The 23,702-nt window shown below is 42.9% G+C and overlaps 5 protein-coding genes across 8 annotated transcripts; 4 read left to right on the top strand and 1 right to left on the bottom strand.

The window, feature by feature from the left end:
• The first annotated feature begins 330 nt into the window (after positions 1–330).
• LOC127765965 (uncharacterized) lies at positions 331–2,962 on the top strand. The gene is made up of 6 exons (XM_052290952.1): positions 331–663; positions 762–941; positions 1,039–1,230; positions 1,864–2,031; positions 2,136–2,290; positions 2,437–2,962. Exons 1-6 carry the CDS (start codon positions 496–498, stop codon positions 2,579–2,581), a joined length of 1,008 nt encoding a protein of 335 aa, XP_052146912.1. The 5' UTR covers positions 331–495; the 3' UTR covers positions 2,582–2,962.
• Positions 2,963–4,046: 1,084 nt separating this feature from the next.
• LOC127754503 (uncharacterized) lies at positions 4,047–4,668 on the top strand. The gene has a single exon (XM_052280062.1). It carries the CDS (start codon positions 4,146–4,148, stop codon positions 4,425–4,427), a length of 282 nt encoding a protein of 93 aa, XP_052136022.1. The 5' UTR covers positions 4,047–4,145; the 3' UTR covers positions 4,428–4,668.
• Positions 4,669–7,352: 2,684 nt separating this feature from the next.
• Positions 7,353–7,987, top strand: LOC127760201 (uncharacterized). The gene has a single exon (XM_052284422.1). The coding sequence runs from the start codon at positions 7,433–7,435 to the stop codon at positions 7,739–7,741; it is 309 nt and encodes a 102-aa protein (XP_052140382.1). The 5' UTR covers positions 7,353–7,432; the 3' UTR covers positions 7,742–7,987.
• Positions 7,988–15,554: 7,567 nt separating this feature from the next.
• LOC127760834 (glycine-rich cell wall structural protein 1.8-like) lies at positions 15,555–17,080 on the top strand. The gene has a single exon (XM_052285140.1). It carries the CDS (start codon positions 15,638–15,640, stop codon positions 16,856–16,858), a length of 1,221 nt encoding a protein of 406 aa, XP_052141100.1. The 5' UTR covers positions 15,555–15,637; the 3' UTR covers positions 16,859–17,080.
• Positions 17,081–17,144: 64 nt separating this feature from the next.
• LOC127760833 (uncharacterized) lies at positions 17,145–21,990 on the bottom strand. Of its 4 annotated transcripts, none has more exons than XM_052285135.1 (16): positions 21,508–21,990; positions 21,181–21,328; positions 20,771–20,882; positions 20,544–20,687; positions 20,055–20,159; positions 19,847–19,930; positions 19,546–19,661; positions 19,339–19,440; positions 19,147–19,260; positions 19,003–19,059; positions 18,685–18,751; positions 18,564–18,617; positions 18,102–18,176; positions 17,983–18,018; positions 17,707–17,840; positions 17,501–17,586 (listed from the first exon to the last, which is right to left on the bottom strand). In XM_052285135.1, exons 2-16 carry the CDS (start codon positions 21,207–21,209, stop codon positions 17,583–17,585), a joined length of 1,233 nt encoding a protein of 410 aa, XP_052141095.1. In that variant the 5' UTR covers positions 21,210–21,328; positions 21,508–21,990; the 3' UTR covers positions 17,501–17,582. The 4 variants fall into 4 exon arrangements, with proteins under 4 accessions (XP_052141097.1, XP_052141099.1, XP_052141095.1 ...); XM_052285136.1 differs by having other exon boundaries at positions 20,771–20,879; XM_052285137.1 differs by lacking the exon at positions 17,707–17,840 and having other exon boundaries at positions 17,145–17,586.
• Between the last annotated feature and the right edge of the window lie 1,712 nt (positions 21,991–23,702).

Genomic DNA, 23,702 nt, shown 5'->3' with positions numbered 1-23,702 from the left:
TCGATTCTTTGAAATGAAGGACTGAAACTTTTAAACCCTATGAAATTTCTAACAAATAAACATCAATTTTAGAGGAAATTTAGCGACAACTAAACTCTTTTGAATTTTTTAAATCTATTATTTTATCTAATTTATATATTTTTCATGTGATCTATTGAAACGATCATTTCTGATTTTTAAATTCTACTATTTACGCTTACATTTTTTTTTTTCAATCCTAGGATGATCGAGGGGTTACTGGGCTTACAGGCCCATTTCGGTAGCTCTAAACAAAGTAGCCCAGGAAGCCTAGGTGGCCCAATAGCAACAAAACGGCAAAGCCCTAGCCTCTTAACAGGTCCAGCGCGCGCGAGCATCCTCACCCGCCGCCGCCTCCTCTCCGCTCTCCGGCCGCCGGTCGCTCCGCCAACCCGACCCTCTCCCCTTCGTGGTGGAGCCAACCTTAACCATCCTACTCCGCGCGGGGCGAAGGCGTCCGGCGGTTGCAGGAGCCCGATGGACAGCGGCGGCACTGCCAGTCCTGCCGGCGTCGCCGGCGACGGCGCTGGTGGCGGGGGTTCGGTCTTCCGCGGAGATGACGCGCCGAAGCTGCTCGCCGCGTTGAAGGAGATGAAAGAAGGGCTCGACCTCGTCACCGGCAAGGTCAAGGCGCTCACCCGCAAGGTACTCCCACTTTCCCCTCCTCCTCGTGAGTTGCCCCATCTCTCCCGCTTCTTGGCAAGATGACGGCGAGCTTCATTCCGCGTTTGATGTGTGGGTAGGTCAAGAAGAACCAGCTGCCGACGGCGGATGGGATTGGGTACCTGGAGGCAAAGCACCACCTGCTGCTGAGCTACTGCCAGGACATCGTCTACTATCTCCTCCGCAAGGCGAAGGGGCTCTCGGTGGAAGGTCACCCCGTCGTGCGGAGCCTTGTCGAGATCAGGCTGTTCTTGGAGAAGGTGTGCCAGAGCCCTCCTGTACTGATTTTTAAGTTTCATGGCTCAATTTTTGTTGGCTAACATTGGAGGGTGCTGTGTTGAATTGGATGGATTTTAGATTCGTCCCATAGACAAGAAGATGGAGTACCAAATCCAGAAGCTCACCAACGCCGCGGATAGCGGAGCTGCCCAGGAGAAGGTGCTAAATGCAGAAGCAAAGAGTAAGGATCAGCCTAAGGATGATGAAGACCTGCTGAAGTATCGGCCGAACCCTGATATGATGGACACTAAGATCGATCCTGCGGGGCAGGTTGTTCATCTCCCCTTCCACTCCACAAACAATTTCACTGTTTATTTTTTAATTTTCACTTGCTAAGTGGTCAGATTTGTTCTTGTGTGCACCTGAAATTACCTACCTTCTCGAAATTGTAGAAATTGTATTCGTTGATTTTTTTTTCTTTTTTTGGATATCATTAAATCAAACTTGACATCTAGCTGGTACTTTAGCCCAACGATGAACCAATAGTTCTTAAGTAATTGTCAGCTAGGCTAAGCCTGGCCATGCTTCTTTCGTGTGTTTTTGTAGTATAGTCCTCGTCTGGAATTAAAATTAACTACTATTAGTCCACACCTTGGTAGAATTATGATATATGGATACTTATGATGTAGTATTTCTTGACTTAATTTATAAAATGGTGATTTATTTATCTTGTTTTTTATATCAGCGTTGGCTTAATTCTAATGCTTGCTTCTCTGGACATACTAATCGCAGTTAAATATTTTCTTATTTCTTTCATATTTGGAATTACTTGAGAATATATGAGTGCACTATATCCGTTGACACTGAAATATTTATCTGTTTGTTAGAGCATTATTGATCATTTTTTAGTTAGTTTGACATGTTCATACAATTATTTTTGCTGATGTACATCCCTGACTTCAGGACAACGATGGCATCTATCGTCCACCAAAATTTATTGCTGCTACCATGGATGATGAGGATAAGCGCCATAAACAAGCTTCAAGGAAAGACAAAGCATTAGTGCGAATGGCTACAGAAAGCTCTTACTTCAAAGAGATTATTGATGACGCTGCTGATAGACCTGAAGAGGTTTGCCAGTTATTTCATTTGATGCACTAGCAATTTGATTAGATGTATAGTTATATGATTAGTGTTCTATGTCCACCTGAATAATCATCTGTATTATTTTGCAGTTAAAGGAAACAGCAGGTGATGAAAGCAGGGAATTTACAAGGTATATGCGGCAGAGAGAGTTGCAAGAGAAACAAGAAGAGGAGCTGTTCACTCGAGCTCCGCTGACAAAACGTGATAAGCAGACGGAGAAGCGGATGAGAAAAGAGCTTCATGGGTATGTGGAGCTGATCTTCTGCTACTATCCATTATAAAATACGTAAAATTATGTGCAAGTATAGCATAAAGCTGAGGTTGTCCGTTGGGATTTCCAATATACCCAACCTGTGTATGTAACTGATCTTATTTTGAAAAACAAAACAGGCTACGGGGCCTAACAGATGGATTCGATCTTGGAATTAACATGTTCGTCGATGGAGACAAGGATAATGATGTCGGTTCAACCGAACCCCATTTCAAGAGCGGAGGTCGGAGAAAACACCATAAAGGCAAGAGGAAGAGGCATTAGTGAACCCACAGATGGCGTTTCACACAGCAATGTCACATTCAAAACCAAAATTTTGATCTGTGCGAATTGAGTAGTATAAATGAGTGATCTTCTTCGGCATGAGAGCCATGTTGGTTAGAATCAGCAGGTTTTGTGCATCTATCTGTCAACTTGTTCTTCAGTACGCGGTTAAAAAATATTGATCGTCGATACTTAAGTCAATTGGTAATCCGTCGTTATGATTTTGTTTGTAATCCTGTGACTCATGATCATGCCAATTGCCAGATCGTGTTTCCGGAATCCTCCTGTACCACATTCTTGAATAACCGCTTGGTTTAAAACCAACGGCGGCTGGTCAGAAAATGACTGCTGTGAATGATTTCTTCTTCCTTTTTTATGGATGCTGGAAGGAATCTGAAATGGGCGATGCATCGCATAACTGATCACATACACGTCTGGATGTGTTCACCATTTCCAAACTTTGGTTCCTCTTTTCTCCCATCACACCTGCGAGCATCTTGAGGTCACCATCCCAAGTGCAGTAATAATGCGGTGCAGGGCGGAACGCAAGTATATATTCCCACTAACACAATGGTAGTACAAAGGATGAGTATATTCTTCTTACCCGACCGGTGACTTGTTTCGAATGTGACCTGCAAATCTCGATAAGTTCATTTACCAGCGGTAACATGGAAATGCAATTTTGCATCAGGTTAAAAGGCAGCTTAGCTAAGCCACATGAAATGGAAAATGCTTACATGACAATAGTTCTTTAGCTAGTAACAAAAGGGTTAATTAAACACCAGGGTTCTATTTCAGCTATTTTGAGAACCAAACAGAGATGCCCGTTGTATTATGATTAATTGGACCAATTGGTTTCGATGGAATATTTTATTGTTCTCTAACAATTCATCCATTGTACCTTTATTATCAACCTAACTAATATACTTCCCAAAAAAAACCCTAATAAAAGTATGTTTTGTTTTAGAAACTAATGAATGAATAAACATATTATATATTACCTCTGCCTGCATGGTCCATGTACCATGTTCAAGATTGGCTTTCTCCATTTCCTCTATTTTAGCACGAATCTTCAGGCGCGCCTTCTCGTGAGTTGATACTCTGAAATCTGAACATATGTACACGACAGAAGTACAGAACACTTGCTTGCACAGATCCATGATTGGCTGGTTAAAACTCAAAATCACCCACCATTCCTCATGAAAAACATCCTCATTAACGGCAGATTAATACTATTTAGTCCATCTTATCTCTCTCTTGTCCAATTACAGTTCACCCAGCCGCCGCAGAGGTATCATCCTGGCCGATAAATCAATAATATTCCAAATACTTCCAGATGAACACCAAAAAGCGAAGCTGAAAGCCCGAAAAGCACAAAGCCTGTGTGAGCCTGTGCAGTGTGCACACATGCACCTCTCTCACGAACCAGATTCCCTAACCACACCTCCACACTATAAAACCGCCCCCTACACTAACCCTACCATCCCGTACACCACCAAAACCCTAATTAACCATCTCTCGCTCATCACAACACCACCTCACCTCACTCCCCAACTAAAAAACAATGGCTCACTACCAGGAGGTGGACTACTGCTCGGAGGAGGTGAGGTCGGTGACCCCCACCGGCGGCTTCCTCGGCCGCGGCGGCGTGCAGCAGCAGCACGTCGTCAAGGAGACGTTCCAGGAGATCGACAGGTCCGGCTCCGGCCGCCACCACCACAACCACAACCACAACCACGGCAACGACTACCTGATGGTGCGCGAGACCAAGGTGGAGGAGGACTTCAACACCTGCACCGGCGAGTTCCGCGAGCGCAAGCAGAGCTTCCTGCTCAAGTCCGACTGATCGAACCTGCTGTGTGTACCCGTGTACGTACGTACGTATATGTGTGCCCGTACGTAGTCGTGGTGGTCATGTGGTGGCTTAGCTCTACGTGTATATCGTGCGTGCGTGTGTACGTGCGTACACGGAGCTTAGCTAATTAGCACCTTCTTCTCTGTGCGATCACTACGAACAGAGAGGGGGGTGTATGAAAAATAAATTCGTGACCTGAATATAATAAAGCTTGTCCTAATTATCACCGGTCGATCACTGTTCTGAATCTCTCTGATAGTGTGATAGTGATTAGTCTGGAGTATAAAGTTTCAGTTCGTATGCAACATTAATTAAGCAAGAAGCAGCCAGACGCCCGGAAAAGGTTTAGCTATATCGATCGTCGCTGCCTGCCGGTAACTTACAAGGAAGAACCATCAGGTTAGTTATATATCGTGAATGATCGTGATGATCTCATTGCAACTATATATGGCTCTTCGCCAATCGTATGGAAGCTAGGATATGAGAGCCAATAACGGTGCCTAATTGTAACACGCTAAATTAGAAGGTCCTTAATTTTAACATATATGCTAAATTTTACTCCTACTATACTATTACGGCGTTGTCATTTGTAAGTAATTACTTTTTTACATACTGAATTTTGTTAAAGTAATACTGTTTTTACAAACTTTCAGCCAACCAACTTCTATTTTACAATTTTCTATTAAAATGGTATTATCTTTAAAAATTATTCTTTACATACTCTCTCACGTTCCAAATAATGATGCCTATTGACTACTACCTCCATTTCATATTATAAGTCATTTTGACTTTTTACAAGTTAAATTTCTTTAAGTTTGATCAAGTTTATAGGAAAATATAATAACATTTTATGATTATATTAGAATGTAATATATTTTGTTAGGAAATATACTTCTAAGTAATTAAACATTTTCTTCAAATAAAAAAACAACCAAGTTAAGAGGTGAATAACATCCACAGAAAAGTATTTCAAGACAGATGGAATATATAATGGTTCTTGTATTGAACCATCTTTCTTATCAGAATTCTAGCTAGTAAATTTTTAGGAAAAGATAAGGACTGATAATTAACATCGAGTAGCTGATAACAAAATTTAAAGCCAATTACAGAAGAACAGAAGAACAGAAGGCAAAAAGGAAAATTCAGCATGATTTAAACTGGTAGTAAAACGCCTTACGAACAAGCACCATCTAAACATGGTTGTGCGTTGGCAGCGAACTCGCCAAATCCTCGTGCTCCTCCTGCCTCTCATGCTCATGAATCATGATCCCTGTTTGATCCAATCGATGCATGATGCACTCAATCGCGGGCTCTCGTCATTTCAGGACACTCTTGTAGTCTTTACCTTCAATTCTTTTCCAATCTCCTAATGAGACTGTAGATTGATTTAACACATTTTCTTCCTGCAGCCCATGTATATAGTTCCCCACCCGGCCACCCCCTTTCTAACACCTATTATATATGCACGGGGTCCATCTATCTTTACTCGTTGTTAAGTTGTGCTCGATCAGGAAGAACTTCAAAATGGTGGAAACATTGCAGATTGCACATCTCTGTACATCTCTGTTATCGATCCCATCTGTAATCCACAATATATCAGGATGCCATCTTTCTGCCTTTTGTTCAGGCAGTGCAATTCATTGATGACAACTACCAAGCAGGACAAGAACAATAATGAAAGGACATACATTCACAAGAAAAAAACAGTGTGAGTAGCAGAACAGCTCAAACACAAATTGTTCCTATCAATTGGTTCTTTTATAAACTGTACCTTTTTTTTGGTGAGGTTTCATAAACCATACTAAAGGATGTCAGTTTGGTAGGTGTAGAATGAAAACGAGCTTCTTGTGAAAATGGATATATAATGCAATTTTGCACTATTTGTTCATATTAGTTTACAGATTCCAAATATTCTTTCGCATGTACAGGATTATCGTTTGTTCTTTTGCAAGTTTTTATTTTAATACTTCTTACATATGATATGGTCATATACTTATAGGATTGCTCCGCATATATAAATATGTAAATCTTAATATACTGTATTTGTCACATCCATGCCATCACAACCCAAATCAAAGCACTCCCTCCGTTTCATATTATAAGATTTTCTAGCATTGCAAACATAAGAAGTAGAAGATTTCACCCGGATATTAATTGAAACAAAGTTCAGTACAGAGTAACATACTCATCAAATTCTGGAAAGGGACTGACATTTACTTTCTCCGATAAAACCATGCATAAATCAGACAATGGTTTCCTTCATACAGTATGCCGGTATGCCCATTCATGCTAAAGGCCGAATTCTAAAGAACAACTCGAAATGGTGTATTTATTGTAAACGTTTTCTATACAGAAGTCTCTTTAAAAAAATCAAATAAATTCATTTTAAAGTTTATATAATTAATACTTGACTAATCATACGCTAATGGTTTATCTCGTTTTGCATACCGCTAATAATTAAGCAAGCCCCACAACTCCTTCGAACTGAGGCTAAACGTTCACAATATACGCATGCTTCTTTTTCCAACAAAACATTACATTAATTCTTTGTTATTCTCATCTCTTCTAGTTTGCAGGATATATATACTCCATTTACCAAGCATCCAAGCTCTTCTTTTATTCCATCTACATTCTTCTTTGCTTCAATCCATATGATCTGTGCAACTGTCTGCCTTCCCTAGGCCCTAGCTTGCCTGAAACTTTCAGCTCAGTCAGAAATTCGCGGGCATATTGATAGGTAGAAATGTGTCTCGATTTCTCTCCTACCTTCCCGTCGAAACGGCCATCTGGCACGTCTCGGCAGACAGCAATGCACAAAGGCATCTATCTCAGAACAAATTCCCTTGCACACACGCACGCACACCATTGGGGGCTGCTGGTGTTGCAGGCACACTATAAATAGCAGAACCAAACATTAACAAACCCAACATTGTAACCCTGCATTGCACATCACAGAAACACTCGTAGTAATTGGTTTGCAGCTAGTTGTTTGCACCATGGCGCGGTACTACTCGGAGGTGGACCACTGCGCGGAGGAGATGAACAGGCCGCCGCACGCCGGCGGCGAGCACTACGCCGTCAGGAGGGAGTCGTACGAGGAGGTGGACGAGATGGCGCGCGCCGGCAGGGGGCACCACCACGGCAACGGCGGCGGCGGCGGCCACCTGGGCTACAGCGGCAGCCGCCACGGTGATGCCCATCTGGGCGGCCACCGGGAGGAGCACCTCGTCCACGGTGACGAGCACCGCCACGGCCACGGCGGCGAGCGCCAGTACGACTCCTGCACCGGCCAGTACTACGGCTGAGCACGTTCGGTCGCACCGGACGACGTACGCGAGGCTGCAGTTTCTGTATGACTATGTGTGAGTGTGTGTGTGTGTGTGTGCACGGTCGTGTACATGTTGTGTGTGCGCGCGCTGACGCACGTACGAGCGTGTGTCTACGCGCACACGCAGCATCTTATCTATGGTCTGTACGTACGAGAATAAATGAGACCGTGGTACATGAATAAATAAGAGCTTCGACGTGCTTCTATATATGCACGTTTGTTACAGTACTCCTTTTCATTCATGCGTACGTGTTCTCTGTTGTGGTAAAGATCATACGGGGGGATGGACGGGCTCTCTACTAGATAAAACATTTTCCCCAACGTTGGGGTTTTATTTTCGTAGTCGGACATGACTTTTGGTGCCAAATAACCGCCTACAAAAATATAAATTGGAGTGATGTTCGGACCACTTAAGTGGCGCCTGCGAAAATCATTTTCACACGCGCACCTTATATGGTCCGACTGCGAAAATAAGGAGCAATATAAATAGACCAGGCTAGAGTAGATTTTTTCTAAGTCCCATTCTCTCCCTCACTTATCCTCTCCCTCACCTCTCTCTCCCTCAGATCCTTCACGGCGATGAGCGCGGGGGCGGCAGGATCCGCGCGCGATGGCGAGGCGCGGGGTCGGCGGCGGCAACGGCGAGGCGCGGGGTCGGTGGCGGCAACGGTAAGGCGCGGGTCGTGCTGGTCGGCGGCGACACTCGGGGCAGGCTCGACTCCCTCCCCTTCGTCCCAGATCTGGCCGAGGGGTAAGGGGGAGGACCTGTGGCGGCGGCGGCAAGACGCGGGTCAATGGCGGCAACGGTGAGGCGTGGATTGGCGGCGGCGACGCTCGGGGCCGGCTCGGCTCCCTCCCCTCCCTCTCAGATCCGGCCGGAGGGAGGCCAGGGGAGCGCGGCGGCGACTGCGGTGACGTGGTTCCCCGGCCTCCCCTCCTAGATCTGGCCGGAGGGAGGCCGGGGGAGAGGGCAGCGGCGGCGGTGCGTGAACGCGGTGGCGGCGGCGCGCGCGGACGCGGCGGCGACCCGGTGCGGCGACGGCGGGGAGGGAGGCCAGGGGAGGGCAGCGGCGGCGGCGGCGACGTGGGCGGCTCCCCTCCGGCGGCAGCCCTCTCCCGGTGCGGCGGCGGCGGCTCCCCGGCCTCCCCTCCCAGATCCGGCCGGAGGGAGGCCGGGGGAGGGCGGCGGCGGCGGCGAGGCGATTTTTTTTTGTTTTTTTATTGGATTTTCGCAGGCGGGCCATTTGCGTGCTTGTGAAGATGGATGATTTTCACCGTCGTCTGTTTGCAGGCGGTCCTCTCCTCAGCCTGTAAAAATTGCTTTTTATAGTGGCTAGCGCACGCACAATTTTAGCGAGATCGCGCTAGCCAGAGCACAAACCCACAAATGCATGCAAGCAGTTGCAGGAGTCCATATTTCCTTTTGCGCGCGCACTAGGCGGTCGTGCGCCGGTTATCAATGTCACGACACGACGGTCGCGCAAGCCCTGGCGAGACTCGAGTGGCGGCCGGCGCGACCACGCGGCAAGCCGACACGACAGTATACACACACGCGAGGTGGGCGCGCGCGTCGCGCGGAACGGCGGAACACGGCTTCCCGGTTGTATTCAAGTTTAATACTTGCTCTGTCTCAAAATATAAAAAAATTTAATAAAATATAACACATCTTAATACTATTAATCGTATTAGAATATGTTACATTTACTTAAAATCCCTCCTATTATAGCGGACGAACTGGAATGGAGCCATCAAACTACGGCCAACGTTTGTTGGGACTAGGGAGTTTCGATGTTGCAAGCCGAGCCTAGTGGTAACACCCATATGGGCTGGGATATTGGGCTGCCACCTGTGTCCTCGCCCGCTTGCTGTGCCTGCGCCAGCAGGTAAGAATAGAAACCAGCCCACCAGCCCACAAAAGGCCACAACCGTGGCTTGGGAGTTGAGAGTGGGAGAACATAGAACATTATGCATGCGCCGGTAATCTTGAAAAAGAAAAGAACATTATGCCGCCGTAGATCTACTGTGTTTCTTAAAACAAATACTAAATGCAAGCCGTAAACTAGATCAATGGATCGGTCGCATATACTGCCTGCGTCTCATTGCTAGCACTTACCACGCCATACAGTAGCAAACACAATCTACACCTGCACGTGCACAGATAAGACAAGGAAACAGAGTAAGCAGGGCATGCCGATATTTCGCCGCCGCCCGCCCACGCTCATCTGAACCACCGCCACCACGTCTCTGCCACAGCGCTGGCGGCGCCGTGCAGCACGTCACGCCGTCCGCAACGAGGCACTCGGGGTGGTTGTTGTCTTGAGGCACGTACCATCGCCGGTCGCCGCCACCATGACAAGAAGAAAGCAGCAGTGTGCAACGGGTGCAGCGCTACCGCGCTACGAGGCGCATACGATCGAGAACACTACCATCGGCGAGGGGGAGGAGGAGCACGACGTACGTCAGCCGCCGCAAGGAGGACTACGTACTCTCCGTCTCCACCAGCAGCCACGCCGCTACGAGAGTACGAGTTGTGCAAGGATCGGAGGAGGAAGTCGTGCTGGTGGGATTGAGATCCTCATCGTGTAATTTCCTTAATTTTGATGCGGTGGTGGACATGTGGACCCGAGAATTATTTATGAGCTTAAGGTCCTGTTCTTTTCTCGAATGATGAAGATTAAGATTTTTGTGACACGTTTTTCAAACTGCTAAATGGTACGTTCGTGGAAAAACTTTCTATATGAAAGTTGTTTTAAAATATCATATTAATCTATTTTTCAAGTTTGTAACAATTAAAACTCAATCAATTATACATTAATACCATCTTATTTTACATAAAAAACTTAATTTTTATCTTCAAATCTTCAGGAGAAAAGAAGATCACCTAACAGTATGTCACGGTGTACAATAGCGTGAGAGATCTGCTTCCGTGTCGGTGGCCGGGCGCTCGGCTGCATCGAGGGTTGCGCGCCCGAGCAAGCGCTTCTGATGGCATAAATCGCGCGTGTCACTTATTATCAGTGTCATGGATAACGGTTGATACGGCCGTATATACGGACGTTAGTACGGTGACGCTAACATCTCCGTCACGTTTTGATGAAACGGTGGTTGTTGATCGTTCCAGTATGCACAATTGCCGTCATTAGCGACTAAAAAAACGACCGTTTCCGACTAATCAGCCGACTAACCAGGCGTAATTACGATTCTTCCGAGTAATCGATATGTTACTTGGGATTAATTTAGTGTTGTTGATACCGTATGGCATGCTTTTAATATTTCCTTTATGCATTGCAAACCAAACCTATCAGTATTTGGTGTACCACTATGAATGTTCAGACCTACACTTTATGCTATGCTTGTTTTATTTGAAAATAGTATGTATATAGTTAATATATGTACTTATACGCAATTATCTGTCAAAAAACAAGCTATTTATCAGCTATGTACATATATTTGCACAAAACGTTAAATTTCCGCCAAATTCCGATTAATCGTCCGTATTCCGATTAATCGTTGACGGTACCCTCTCCTCTCTTCGTCCGACTTCCGTATTCCGTCATCCACAACACTGCTTATTATAGAGTTTGTTAACGCGCGTGCGGGAGACGAGGTTGATCTGTTGAGGGAGTGAGACAAAATTATTTCGACGATCTTACGATGTGTCGACGATGTCTAAATAAATCATGTAGTACTCCCGGCCGATTTTTTGATGCTCGACATATATGCACCTACCGTTTTATTGTGGTATTATATTGTACACGAGAATATTTGGACCAGCGTTAGCATGCAAAACTCACAGCTTCTTTCTAAAATCAACTCTAATTAAAATTAAAAATTTCGTTATGGCTACCAACAAACCGATGATATACTCTCTCCGTTCTAAAATGTAAGTATTTTTAGCTGTATGTCCAGATTCATAGCTAAAAATTGCTACTACCTCCGTTTTTTAATAGATGACACCGTTGACTTTTTCTCACATGTTTGACCATTTGTCTTATTCAAAAATTTTATGCAAATGTATAAGATATAAATCACCACATAAAATACTATGAGTTATAAAACAACTCATAACAAAATAAATTATAATTACGTAAATTCTTTGAATAAGACGAATGATCAAACATGTGATAAAAATTCAACGACGTCATCTATTAAAAAATGGAGGGAGCATATTTTAGGACGGAGGTTGTAGCTAACAACAAAAAGCAACATAAAATCCCCCCCCCACCCACCCACCCCCAAAAGAAGAGAAAATAATAACATAATTTTTTTTTAGTCTCCCGTGTATTCCTTCACTTTATTCTACAGGGCTCATGTGCTTACGCGGCTAAACCTGCCATTTGGTTCCAAGTAATATGTAAAGGTGGGCACTTTGCCCCCCAGTTATCAGTCTTAAAAAAATAAGAATCTTCTTCATTTATTGGTATTCATATATTCCAACTCTGATATGCATATATACAGTAAGTCATAACTTGCTACGCGGCTGCTAATATTCAAAGGAGAGAAACATCCCACGCTCAACTGTCAACACCAACGGCACGACCGCACGACGGACGATCAGGCGACAGTACGCAACACCACGCTGAAACGCAAAACCACCTGCATGTCAGTGTGTCACGGTCGTGTGCAGGTCTGGGTGCAGGCGCCGTATCAGGGCTAGGATGTTGTCTATAGTATTAAATAAGCTGCCACCTAGAATGAAAAATGATATGGCAAGTAAATAAATGAGAAAAGAGAAAGAAACAATATCTTGCATGAGATATGGTTTCTACACAACATCCAAGACATTATGTGAGATAAGTAGCATTAAATTTAAATATGAAATAGTAGTGTTTGCATTGGAAGAATAGTATCTAGTACTAGTTTTTTTTATGATGTTAAGTTTATGGAAACTATATCTATATAGTGTCTTGGTTGGGAATGCCCTCACCCACAGTCACAAGCATCGCGTACGTTGATCTTTTCTAGTAGTAGCCGAAAGGTCAGTGAGATCAACTTGAGGCAAGGGTGTTGGTTATTCCAAGCTTTCCCAAAAGTGGACGAATTATGAGCAATGGAATATCAATATATCATGGAGTTTTTTATTCTGATAGCTGCTTCAGCCTTCAGCATGTCACTCATGTCTATGTGTCGATGTACTACGTATGTTTTAGTGTGTACTCATGAAGGCACAGCAAGATGGGAATTCTTCCATCAGTTTCAGTTTGTTACTAATGAAAGCACAGCAAGATGATCATTTTGCCTCTCAAAAAAAAAGATGATCATTTTGCACTGTAAGAGCAAGTTTAATAGTGTAGTCAACTACTAGTTTTAAATCATCTGTAACCAATATAATAGTCAATTCATACAATAGTTGCTTACTATACTATTAATATCTGATCCCACCTATCATACACACATTATGTTTTGGAGTCCATGTTACAGATGGCTATAGATTTGTAGTCCACTGCTTTTTTATCTTTTTTCTTTAATTTTTTTAAAATATATTTGTAGCTGACTTATATTCTGCTATTATACATGCTCTAACAAGTTAGGATAAGTACCAAGGCAGGCAAGGAAAAAAAGAAGCCATCTAACATGGCAGGCGAATAGGATCTCTGCTTTATCGTTCAATCAATGACCGGAGTATATATACGCCAAATTACAAGATGCCTAATAAATCCATGGAATGTCATTGAGTTTTCCTCTTAAAAAATAGAGTACAGTGGGAAAACGCAATTCATCCCTAAGATCATTTTTACATGTCACTTAAAAAGTTATAAAAAAATTAAAAAAAAATTAGTATGATAGATCAATATGTGATACGTCACTTCGCAAATATGCAAATTTAAATTCAAATTATGCAAGTAGAAACAAAAATAACGAATTTGATTATGAACAAAACACGTAATTCATGGTCAAATTTATTATTTTTGTTTTGAATTATATATGTCGAATTTTAACTCACTTGTTTACGAAAAGATATATCATATATTGATCTATCTTGATATTTTTTTAAATTTTTTTTGATAACTTTTTTGAACGACATGTACGAAACGAATATAGTGGAGTAGTTTTGTTCTGCTAGCTACTTCAGTATGCCAGGGGAAAACTCATTTTCTCCTCAAGGAGCTGTCTCCTGGTGTTCTACATGTAATCTAAATAGTAATAAAAAAATAATAAAATGAATTAATATGTGGTACGTCGATATCACTGTACAAACATGTAAATTTAATTCAACATATATAAGTTGAAAAAGAAAGTATGGCTGAATAATGCACTTAATGGTTAAGAGTTTAGTTTATTCTCTTTCATTGTAATTTGTAGAAGTTATATTTAAACTTACATATTTATGAATATCATATATTGATCTTATCAAAAAAAAATTTAAATATTTCATAGTTGTTTGAATGTCATGCAAGAATTGATTGATTTAAAGTGCAAAGAATCGACGAGAATTATTTGCAGTACTGACGGTCAATAATACATGTGACTGCAGACAATCCATATCCAAAAGTAAAAAAAAAATCTCCCATGCCATATCTGTGTTTCAATGTGTGTTCTCATAAAACCACTGCAAGATGAAAATTCCATCAGTTTCGGACTTTCAGTAAACCATGATCAATTTTTTGGCTGTGATATGCCAGGATAAGCGCTAGCTACGGCATGATAGCTAGTGAAGGAAAAAACACAGACCATCTAACATGGCAGGCGCATAGGATCTTTTGATTCGCTTTATCATCATTCAACCAAAGGCCGTCGGCCTGAGTATATGCGCCAAATTACAAGATGCCCGATGAACACATAGACCAAATTGAAGATATGTATGGCGCCTCCCTGGCTGCAGGCTCGAATGACGAGAGATGCCTATCAAGATAAAAAGTTGCACAACATACTCCCTCAATTCCAAAATATTTGACGCTGTTAACTTTTTAAAAAATATTTGACCGTTCGTCTTATTCAAAAAATTTAAGTAATTATTAATTTTTTTTATTTGCTTTATTGTTAAATATACTTTTATGTATATATATATTTTTACATGTTTCACAAAAGTTTTTGAATAAGACAAATGGTTAAACATGTTTAAAAAAGTTAATGTCATCAAACATTTAGGGAAGGAGGGAGTATATCTCACCGGAGAGAGATTCTAATAGCTCAAGGAACATCCTATTAGTATTTATTACATGTAACCAATTAGTTATATTATTTTTTTAGAAATAAACTTTATGTTATAACCGGTAAAAGTTAACTTTGAATTTTCATGATTTATTATCTATTAATCTATGGCCTTGTTTATATCCAAAATTTTTGGCCGAAAACATCACATTAAATGTTTGGACGCATGCATGAGGCATTAAATGTGGGAAAAAAAACTAATTGCACAGTTTGCATGTAAATTGCGAGACGAATGTTTTGAACCCAATTACGCCATGATTGACAATGTGATGCTACAGTAAACATTTGCTAATGACATATTAATTAGGCTTAATAAATTCATCTCACAGTTTACGGGTAGAATCTATAATTTACGGACGGAATATGTAATTTGTTTTATTATTAGTCTACGTTTAATACTAGTATACTTTAAAAAAAACTTTACACCCAAACAACTAAATACACCCTATATTTATTAGTATTTTTAATTTTTTATACTTGACATGCAGCATACAGCGGATGCCGACTCGATTAAAAAAGTTTATCATATCTTACCGATTAGATGCACCGCCCATATGTGCCACGAAGAAAAACCGATCGAGCACAAATGCTCCCGTCCCGCGCGCGCGCCCATCTCCCCGCCTATAAAAACACAACCCTTGCAACGCAACGCAACACAACACAAGCAGCTAGCTAGCACTACTGCCCAGCAACAAGCTAGAGAGATTTGCCAAAAGAAAAAATGGCGATGGCTAGGCGCGGCAATGGCGGCTACCAGTACGGCGCCTACAGCTACGGCTACGGCTACAGCAAGCCGCAGGTGAACTACCACAGCCAGAGCTCCGAGAGCGTCACCACCGTCGTGACGAAGATGGACGAGATGAGCGTCCACGAGAACGCCGTGCAGAAGATGTCGTCGTCGTTCCGGGAGGAGAAGGTGTACGAGCAGCAGGGCGGCGCCGGCGGCGACGTGCAGGTGTGCCGCAATGGCGGCGCTGCTGCAGGCGCCGTGCAGAAGCACACCTACGAGGAGAAGAAGGAGGAGGAGGTGTACGAGGAGAGCAACCATGGCGGCGGCGGCGGCGGCTGCGGCGGCTACGCTCGCCAGCACGGCGCCGGCGGTGGGCAGAAGCACGCCGCGTACCAGCACGAAGTGTTGAAAGGGTACGAGAGCGCCGGCGGTGGGTACGCCGCCGCTCGCCACAACGGCGCCGGCGCCGGCGGCGTGAAGAAGCAGTACTCCTACCGCGAGGAAGAGGAGTACGACGCCGGTGGGTACGCTCGCCACAACGGCGGCGGCGTGCAGAAGCAGTACTCCTCCTACCGCCGCGACAAAGAGGAGTGCGACGCCGCAGCCGGAGGAGGGTACGGCCGCCACCATGGCGCCGGCGGCGGCGCCGTGAAGCAGCACGCCACCTACAAGCAGCACCAGGCCATCGAGGGTGTCAACGGCTGCGGCGCCGGCGGGTACAACTACAACCGCCACCAAGCCGTCGCCGTGGCTGGCGGCGGGCAGCACCACTACGGTGGCGCCACTGCCGCCGCGTATGGCAACGCCTCCAACAAGCAGCACTTCACTGCCGCCGCCGCCGGCCACCACAGCAGCGGCGGCCATACCCAATACCACCACCAATCCTACGAATGCGAGGAGGAAGATTCCGACGAGGACGACTGCGAGGACGACGACGAGAGCGACGACGACGACGACGACGGCCACTGCCCACCTAGCCGCCAAGGCAGCGTCCACAGCTACCACCAGGCGGCGTACCAGCACGAGGAGAAGCAGCACGCCGGCGGCCGCAACCACTACCATGCATACGAGCGCCACGAGGAGCACGGCGGCGGCGCGCAACGCTACCAGAAGTACGAGAGCTCCACCCAGGTGGGCTACGCCGGCGGCGGCGGCGGCAACGGCGGATGCGTGCGTGGCAATGCCAAGCCATGTTTCCGAATCATGGCCTAATCCCAAACTAATTAACCGCGCGTAAGTAAAAAAAAATATCAATTGCATTGCTGATGCGCTTAAAATAAACTGTTCGACGCTTGGCTTAAGAAGTTACTATTACTACTAAGATCTCTAATGTATCAGAAAATAAATTGTATGTCTTATTATAGATGCTCTGCATCCACTATGTGGTAAATGATGATAATGTATAAGCTTTTATAAAGGTTTGATGATTACTAATACGCTCGACTTAATTGACTATAACAAAATGTGTATTATTGTCAGTAGCATAGATTTTGCATCAGGTCTGGCCGTCTGGCCAATAATACAAAAAATGTGTATGAACAAGGAAGCAGAGCATAGAATCCCCTGTTACAGCGGCCACTGTACTAACAACATAGCTAATCTCACTACCAAAGAATAATAATAAAACCAAGTGAAAAAAAGGCGAGAACTGGCGATTCTCATGTACAAAACTTGCCCTGAAATTTGCAGAAGGCAGCTGCTTTCTTTCTCTTCTTATTTTGGCGATAATGCTTTGATGAACATCTCTATTCCTATACGCAAGAGGCAGATTTCCGAAATGGAAAACTTGCTAAGACTTGTTACTCCTGATGTGCGTGTATTTTCATCTAAACTGCTGTTCAATTTGGCGGTGTGATCCCTTTTCCTAAGTAATATGCCTTCTCAGCATCAGCCAACCTTTTTTGGAACATCCCCCATTCTTTTCTACAGCGAGCTCTCACCTGTGAAAAAAAGTTGTATATTAAGAGGTGGTGAGGCTTAAACACGAATATTAGGGAATGACCTAATATCAAATAATTAGAAGGGGTGAGGCTTCGAACTCAGGTCGTTTAGCCCACCACCTTGTGGAACTAGCCAAAAGACCCCTGAGCGTTTCTCGGTGGTGAGGCTCAAACCAAGGCGGGCTAGCCCACCAACTTATGGTGCTAGCCGGTAAGACTCTGGGTCTTTGCACATACGGTTTTATTCGATGCACCTATGGCACATTACCAAATAAAATCGTAAGAGCAAATCCGCATTGCGGATGGTTGCGATTAATATAGGATGTTGTTAAGTCTAGAATTCATGCATCGGAAATGCCCAGATGAGAAGCGAGGAATACATCAGAGCTAGCTTACCCCTTCCCATGGTGTTCTTCCATTCTCAGCCGTGCCCTACCAGTACCAGGAGATAATGTTACAACTTACAACATCATATAATTGTATGGAGTGAGAAGTGAGATAAGCAGTGCATATACCTGGTTCCCCAGTGACGGAATAACCTGATGAATAATCCACTGAGAATCAACAACTCCGATTTTCTCGTGAGCTGGCTGTCAAACCAAAGTTCTGACTCAATAAAACATGACTGATTTGAAATAAATAAATGTGGAGTGGAGAAAACCAGATAACTGTCATAACAAAGTTGGCAACCAGTACATAATAGATTGTGCTAGCTTGCTAGGAGCATGAATAAAACAGTTAACATGCCCTCCGTTTATCGAGAAAAACCTACTGCCCTGTCATCTGTATTAGTTCGCTACATGAATCACTTAGCCCCCACATTTTCCTTGCTCTTAATAGATTGGCACACCACTAGTCCCCAAGATAATTAAATTTAAAAAGAATCTTAAAATTAAGAAAACCTAGACCTTCTGCTGGTTAGGACTATATAACAATGCAGTAGGGCAGAGTCTTATTAATGTAAAAAAAAAAGATACCTCAACACATCTTCTAAGAGCGAAATCGAGGCCCCATCCATGGACTAAGTCATTCTGCAAAAAGCCGGGCATAAGCATACAGCTTCAAGCAAAGCTAAGAACAGTGCAGATGCCACTCCACCTGAATCATATGCCATACACAGCGCCATGCATCCCTAGAGAACACAGTTGCCATAATTTCAACAAATCTGCATGTGAAACAGAATGTGAAGACGGATAGTTTTAAGAAAAAGAAAACATCTGATCCTCCTTCCGTTTTGTTATGCCGTTGCTGTTTTTCCTTCATGTCGCTTATCCGTCTGGTTTGTAATCGTCTAATGTAAAACTGTTTATTTCACTCTTCTAATATATTCGGCAAGGCTCTTGCCGCGATCGTTTCAAAAAAAAAAAAGAAAAAAAAAAGAAAAGAAAACATCATGATAAATGACTGAGCCATTACGCTGCACATGGTGGTAGATGTGGATCAGTGCACCAGCCTGGCCTCTCTTCGGTTACTCTGTACATAGAGAAGTATCACTCAAGAAACTAATACAAGTAGGTGATGATCAAGCAACAATGAAGCATTGTAGATTCATCAGCTCACTTGTGAACTTCTTGATCTCCTAGCCGTTTGGTCATTTGCCATGTCAGACCTTTATCAGGTTCCAAACCAGGCTGAGAGATCTCCAACCCATGCTTCCTAACAAGCTTAATGTACCTAAAAATTCATGTTGAAATACTCTTCCTTAGCAGACCGAAAATAAACAAACAAGGGGGGAAGGTGGTGTATGCTTACGCCTCTGCATTGAAATGTTGTACACTTAGATCCTCATCCCAGATAAATATGTAGTCATACGGGGCAACAATATCAGGATGTAAAAATCGCTTGGCATACCACCTTGTATAAAAAAAAAAGAGTAAAACACTTAGCCTTTGGTTGTCATATACATAGTGCTAAACTAGAAGATGAAAAAACACAACAGGATCTGTTACAATAATTTACCATTTAGTCTGCCTTCTGACACTCACATGAATGGCCCTTTTTGACCACTCAAATTCATCCCAGTCATTAGTCCGACCATCATAGTGGAACAACATAATTGTGAAGTTTTCTGAAAACTATATAATAAGGCATGTAAATTTGAAGTGAATGATAGATGTCTCAGTTAACTGTTTAAGCATGATCGATGCCTTATAGTTGAACATAAGTTTTTTTTTTCTATTCTGAAGACTATTTTGAACAAAGCAATTGTATGCTTATTCAATGCAATCAGTTTACACATGCTAGTTGTCTAAGTAATTACCTTTTTGACTGCTGCATCAATATTTGCCTTTTGAGAGTATCCAACTGTGAAGGTAATAAGGTATCTTGGCTGGCTAGTAAGATCCTGATGGTTCATATGGTTCAGATCATAAACCACACGTCCACATACAAAACAGAAGAGGTTAAAAGACCCACCATTCAAAGGTATTGGTTGATACAAGTACTGAAAAAGTGAAATGGTAACTAACCTCACTAGGTTCACCCCACAATCTTCGAAGATAAAGGTCTGTTTCAGGCACAACAATGACAGGTGCAAGGCCTTCAGCACCTTTAGGGTTTGTTGGCACATAAATCTTGAGCAAAGAATTATGTAGATTAACCAGAACAGTAATACAGAAATAATAGAAATGAAGAAAGAAATCATTAGCAACAACGTTGATTTAGCACATGATGGCATACACTCCAGTAAAGGAGATATCAAAGTACACAGGTAAATGAGGACCTAATATACAGTGCCAAACTTAACATAGGCATAAATTCCTATATTTACATCCTTCATGCAACCTCATATCTTGAAAGTTGAAACTTCACACACCATGCATGAGAAATAGTGGAATACATAAGTTGAGTAATATAAAAGACATTGACCAGGAAATAATAATGCAGAATGTAATAGAATCAGCCTTTACTCACAAAACTAAAATAATGATGGCATAAATCACAGTTTGGCAAAGTACCTTAGGAATTTCGTCAGAGTTAGACTCAGAATTGTTCCTCTTTTTACTATTTGCAGATGTCCATGCATGATTCAACAATGTTTGGGTTGTGATACCAGAGTCTTTGTCTTCAATATATGAGATAATACTGGAAGGGAAGTGGAGCTGCAAGATACAATCAGTTCTTTTTTCCCTGAACAAAAGCGGCTGGTAGAAGAAAACAAGAGAGGCAAATGATCCATATTTACCTTGGTTACATTGACAGTAGGAAATGAAATCCCAAACAAGTAACCTAGCATAACACCAATAACTGCTGAGAATAGGAGCCTCATGCCCTCATTTGATCTTGGCAAGCCACTGCTGTTGAAGATTGACAAAATAATAATAGTAATAATAAAATTATGACGCATATTTATGAGCACTACAGAAAAAAAAACATATTGCTAATAGTGATCAGACATTAGTACAGTACATCAGCTACGTATTACTACCTCCGTTTCATAATGTAAGTCATTCTAGCATTTTCCACATTCATATTGATATGAATGAATCTAGACATATATATCTATCTAGATTCATTAACATCAATATAAATGTGAGAAATGCTAGAATGACTTACATTATGAAATGGAGGAAGTAGTAGAAAATAAAAACATACCTGCGGCCTAGAATGGCAAGCTTTGACATTGCGGCAAAGGAATTTGTTTGCAAAAGGGTACTGCCACACCAGCACTATGGAATTAGAGATAATGTGATCACTCTTTTTTTTTGTCCAAATTGTTAGGTGAGGCCAGAGAAATCTTCAACTGGTATCAACGCAACGAAGAAAATCAGATTATTAAAACATTAAAACACCAGGGACAAAATAGAAACAGAAAGAAACGAAGAGAAGAGGGAAACATTTTGAAGGCAAATCGGGGCAGCGCGCGAGATCCCCAAATTGTAAGAGATGTTTGGTCCCGTCGTATTGGTGCCAGCTGCTCACCAAAACTCCCGCGGCCAACGACGTGTCGTGCCGCAGATCGGGTCGCCCGCGTGCCGGTGCCGGTGATCCGGCAGCGGCGGCGGCAGCCCACGAGGACTCACCGCCTCTCCTTCCGTCCCCGGGCCGGCGGCTGACAGCAGGCGGCGGCGAGGGGGAGGCAAGCCCGCCGGCGGCAAGAGAGAGAGAGAGAGACAATGCGGCAGTAGAATGTTTGCCAGGGCAGTGATGGAATATATCAAATATTGGTGTGGGTGTTTGTATTGTCCGAGTAGAGCTTGTTCACAATACACACCGTAATCTGGGATTCTGGTTGTCCTATACGACGTGGCTGTATCAACAATCAATCACATTCTCTCTTCAGTGTAAGAAGTAGTAGTCACGTAACCGTTGATGTATATCCAATACAACTGCTATACAACTGCTATATCCAATGAACCTCATCATCTTCTTATAAGCATAGTATCAAGTATCAACGGAACCTCATTTTTGCACTACATCATTTCTCAGCCAATATATCAATACAACTACTATTTCCAATTAACCTCATCACCTTTCTGTTAAGCACAGTATCAACGGAACATCATTGCTTATTCAATGCAATTAATATTTTCAATGAACCTCATCATCTTCTGCTAACAAGTATCCAGGGAACCTCGTTTTTGCACAACATCATTGCTACAGTGAACATCACCTTTTCGACACCAAAACTTCACTGCTTCCTCTGTGGCAGTTCATTCTCTTCTGCCAAGGCTTTTTGCAACTCTCCAAAGAACTTAGAGAATGCTTGTATTATGATATAGCATCTGCCCATTTCCTCGAATTGAACTTTTACCGTTCTTATCTTGCCACCTGATTTCTTTTTTTTGATCCTTCTCAATGCTGCCCATCTGTCCAGGTGTTCTATTGAGTTCCTACACAACAAACTCTGCCCCCATGAATCTTCCGAGTACTTGCATTTTGGTGTTGCAGTTTCAGGTTTTGGGTCCTCAATATTGGTATCCTGGCCAACTGCAGTTTTTGGTTTTACTCCCTCAATACCAGTACCTTGACTTGCCGCTGTTGTTTCAGGCTTCACTTCCTCGGTGGTATGTACTAATCCCTTTCTCCTCTTAGGAATGCCCAGTGAAACCTTTCTTATGTACTTATTCTCCACCGCCCGACTCATCCAATTGTTACCAGTTGGGATGTTTTCCATGATTCTTTGAAACTTTTCTGGATTTATGTCTTTGAGGTGAATGAGGCGCTTGTGCCACCAAAGGAACTCAGATACTTGAGTCAATGGGTCCAATAAAGAGTAGTGCATGCCCAAAAGGGCTGTTTGCTCCATAGGATTGTCGGTCAAAAGGTCAAGTAGTTGCTCGATATCAACCGGCAAATTTGTCACTGATGAGAATATCACTTCCCGGGCAATTTTTCCGATGCTCTTGTAATCCTTCGATCCTCTTGTCTTGGTGAAATCTTTCACTCTACTAATACCACCAATTTTCACCTCAAAATCTGACGTGACAAACAGAATTTTGTGTTCAAACCCACCTAGACTGAATCCAGCAGAGTGCATGGATTGGAACCTTTTGATTATCTTGAAAAGAACAGCTCTGCAAACTTCAGTGCTTATCCTTAGAGTGCTTTCTGACCCTGGCACGCTCACTTCACTTATAAGCTCTTTTTCTTCAACATAAAAATCCAATCTCTGGCCTTCCTCTTGTAGATCACAAATCACATGCGAATGCATTTTCCTCAAGAAATCGGTTCTCTGCATAAAAAATAGATAACCGCTTCGACTTAACATAAGCTCCATATACAACTACTTTCCCTTACATTTGCAGCATGTCATCAGTAGAAATTCAACATTAATTCGCAGTCTTCTGTAAGTCAAACCTTAGGGAAGAACACTGGTAGCATGAAAATAGATACTCCAAAAATCAGACCATTAATGCATTAGAACTACTGGATTAGTCTTGAACTGGGATCATAATCCAAAAATAGAGTAAAAGGGCTTTTTCTTTTAATTTTTTAGGTGCGGCTGGATTAGTCTTGAACTGGGATCATAATCCAAAAATCAGACCATTAATGCATTAGAACTACTGCTAAGAATAAATTGAACTATAAACAAATAGAGAAAAGAGAAAAAAAAAATGAGCCGCCACCAAAGCATGGTTGTCAAATGACCTATTCCTACAGCCCTATGTTGATAC

This window comes from Oryza glaberrima, chromosome 1 (assembly GCF_000147395.1).
Source record: "Oryza glaberrima chromosome 1, OglaRS2, whole genome shotgun sequence".
NCBI lineage: Eukaryota > Viridiplantae > Streptophyta > Magnoliopsida > Poales > Poaceae > Oryza > Oryza glaberrima.
The sequence above is the reverse complement of the archived record's forward strand: the minus strand, read 5'-3'. Positions and strand labels throughout refer to the sequence as shown.

Bases quoted from the DNA above. Each gene is read 5' to 3' on its own strand.
- LOC127765965 (XM_052290952.1), top strand. From the start codon at position 496: ATGGACAGCGGCGGCACTGCCAGTCCTGCCGGCGTCGCCGGCGACGGC. The intron at 664-761 runs GTACTCCCACTT...ATGTGTGGGTAG, and splicing joins TCAAGGCGCTCACCCGCAAG to GTCAAGAAGAACCAGCTGCC. The intron at 2,032-2,135 runs GTTTGCCAGTTA...ATTATTTTGCAG, and splicing joins CTGCTGATAGACCTGAAGAG to TTAAAGGAAACAGCAGGTGA.
- LOC127754503 (XM_052280062.1), top strand. From the start codon at position 4,146: ATGGCTCACTACCAGGAGGTGGACTACTGCTCGGAGGAGGTGAGGTCG.
- LOC127760201 (XM_052284422.1), top strand. From the start codon at position 7,433: ATGGCGCGGTACTACTCGGAGGTGGACCACTGCGCGGAGGAGATGAAC.
- LOC127760834 (XM_052285140.1), top strand. From the start codon at position 15,638: ATGGCGATGGCTAGGCGCGGCAATGGCGGCTACCAGTACGGCGCCTAC.
- LOC127760833 (XM_052285135.1), bottom strand. From the start codon at position 21,209: ATGTCAAAGCTTGCCATTCTAGGCCGCAG. The intron at 20,883-21,180 runs GTATGTTTTTAT...AATCTTCAACAG, and splicing joins CTTGCCATTCTAGGCCGCAG to CAGTGGCTTGCCAAGATCAA. The intron at 19,060-19,146 runs GTGAGCTGATGA...CTCTATGTACAG, and splicing joins GGAGATCAAGAAGTTCACAA to AGTAACCGAAGAGAGGCCAG.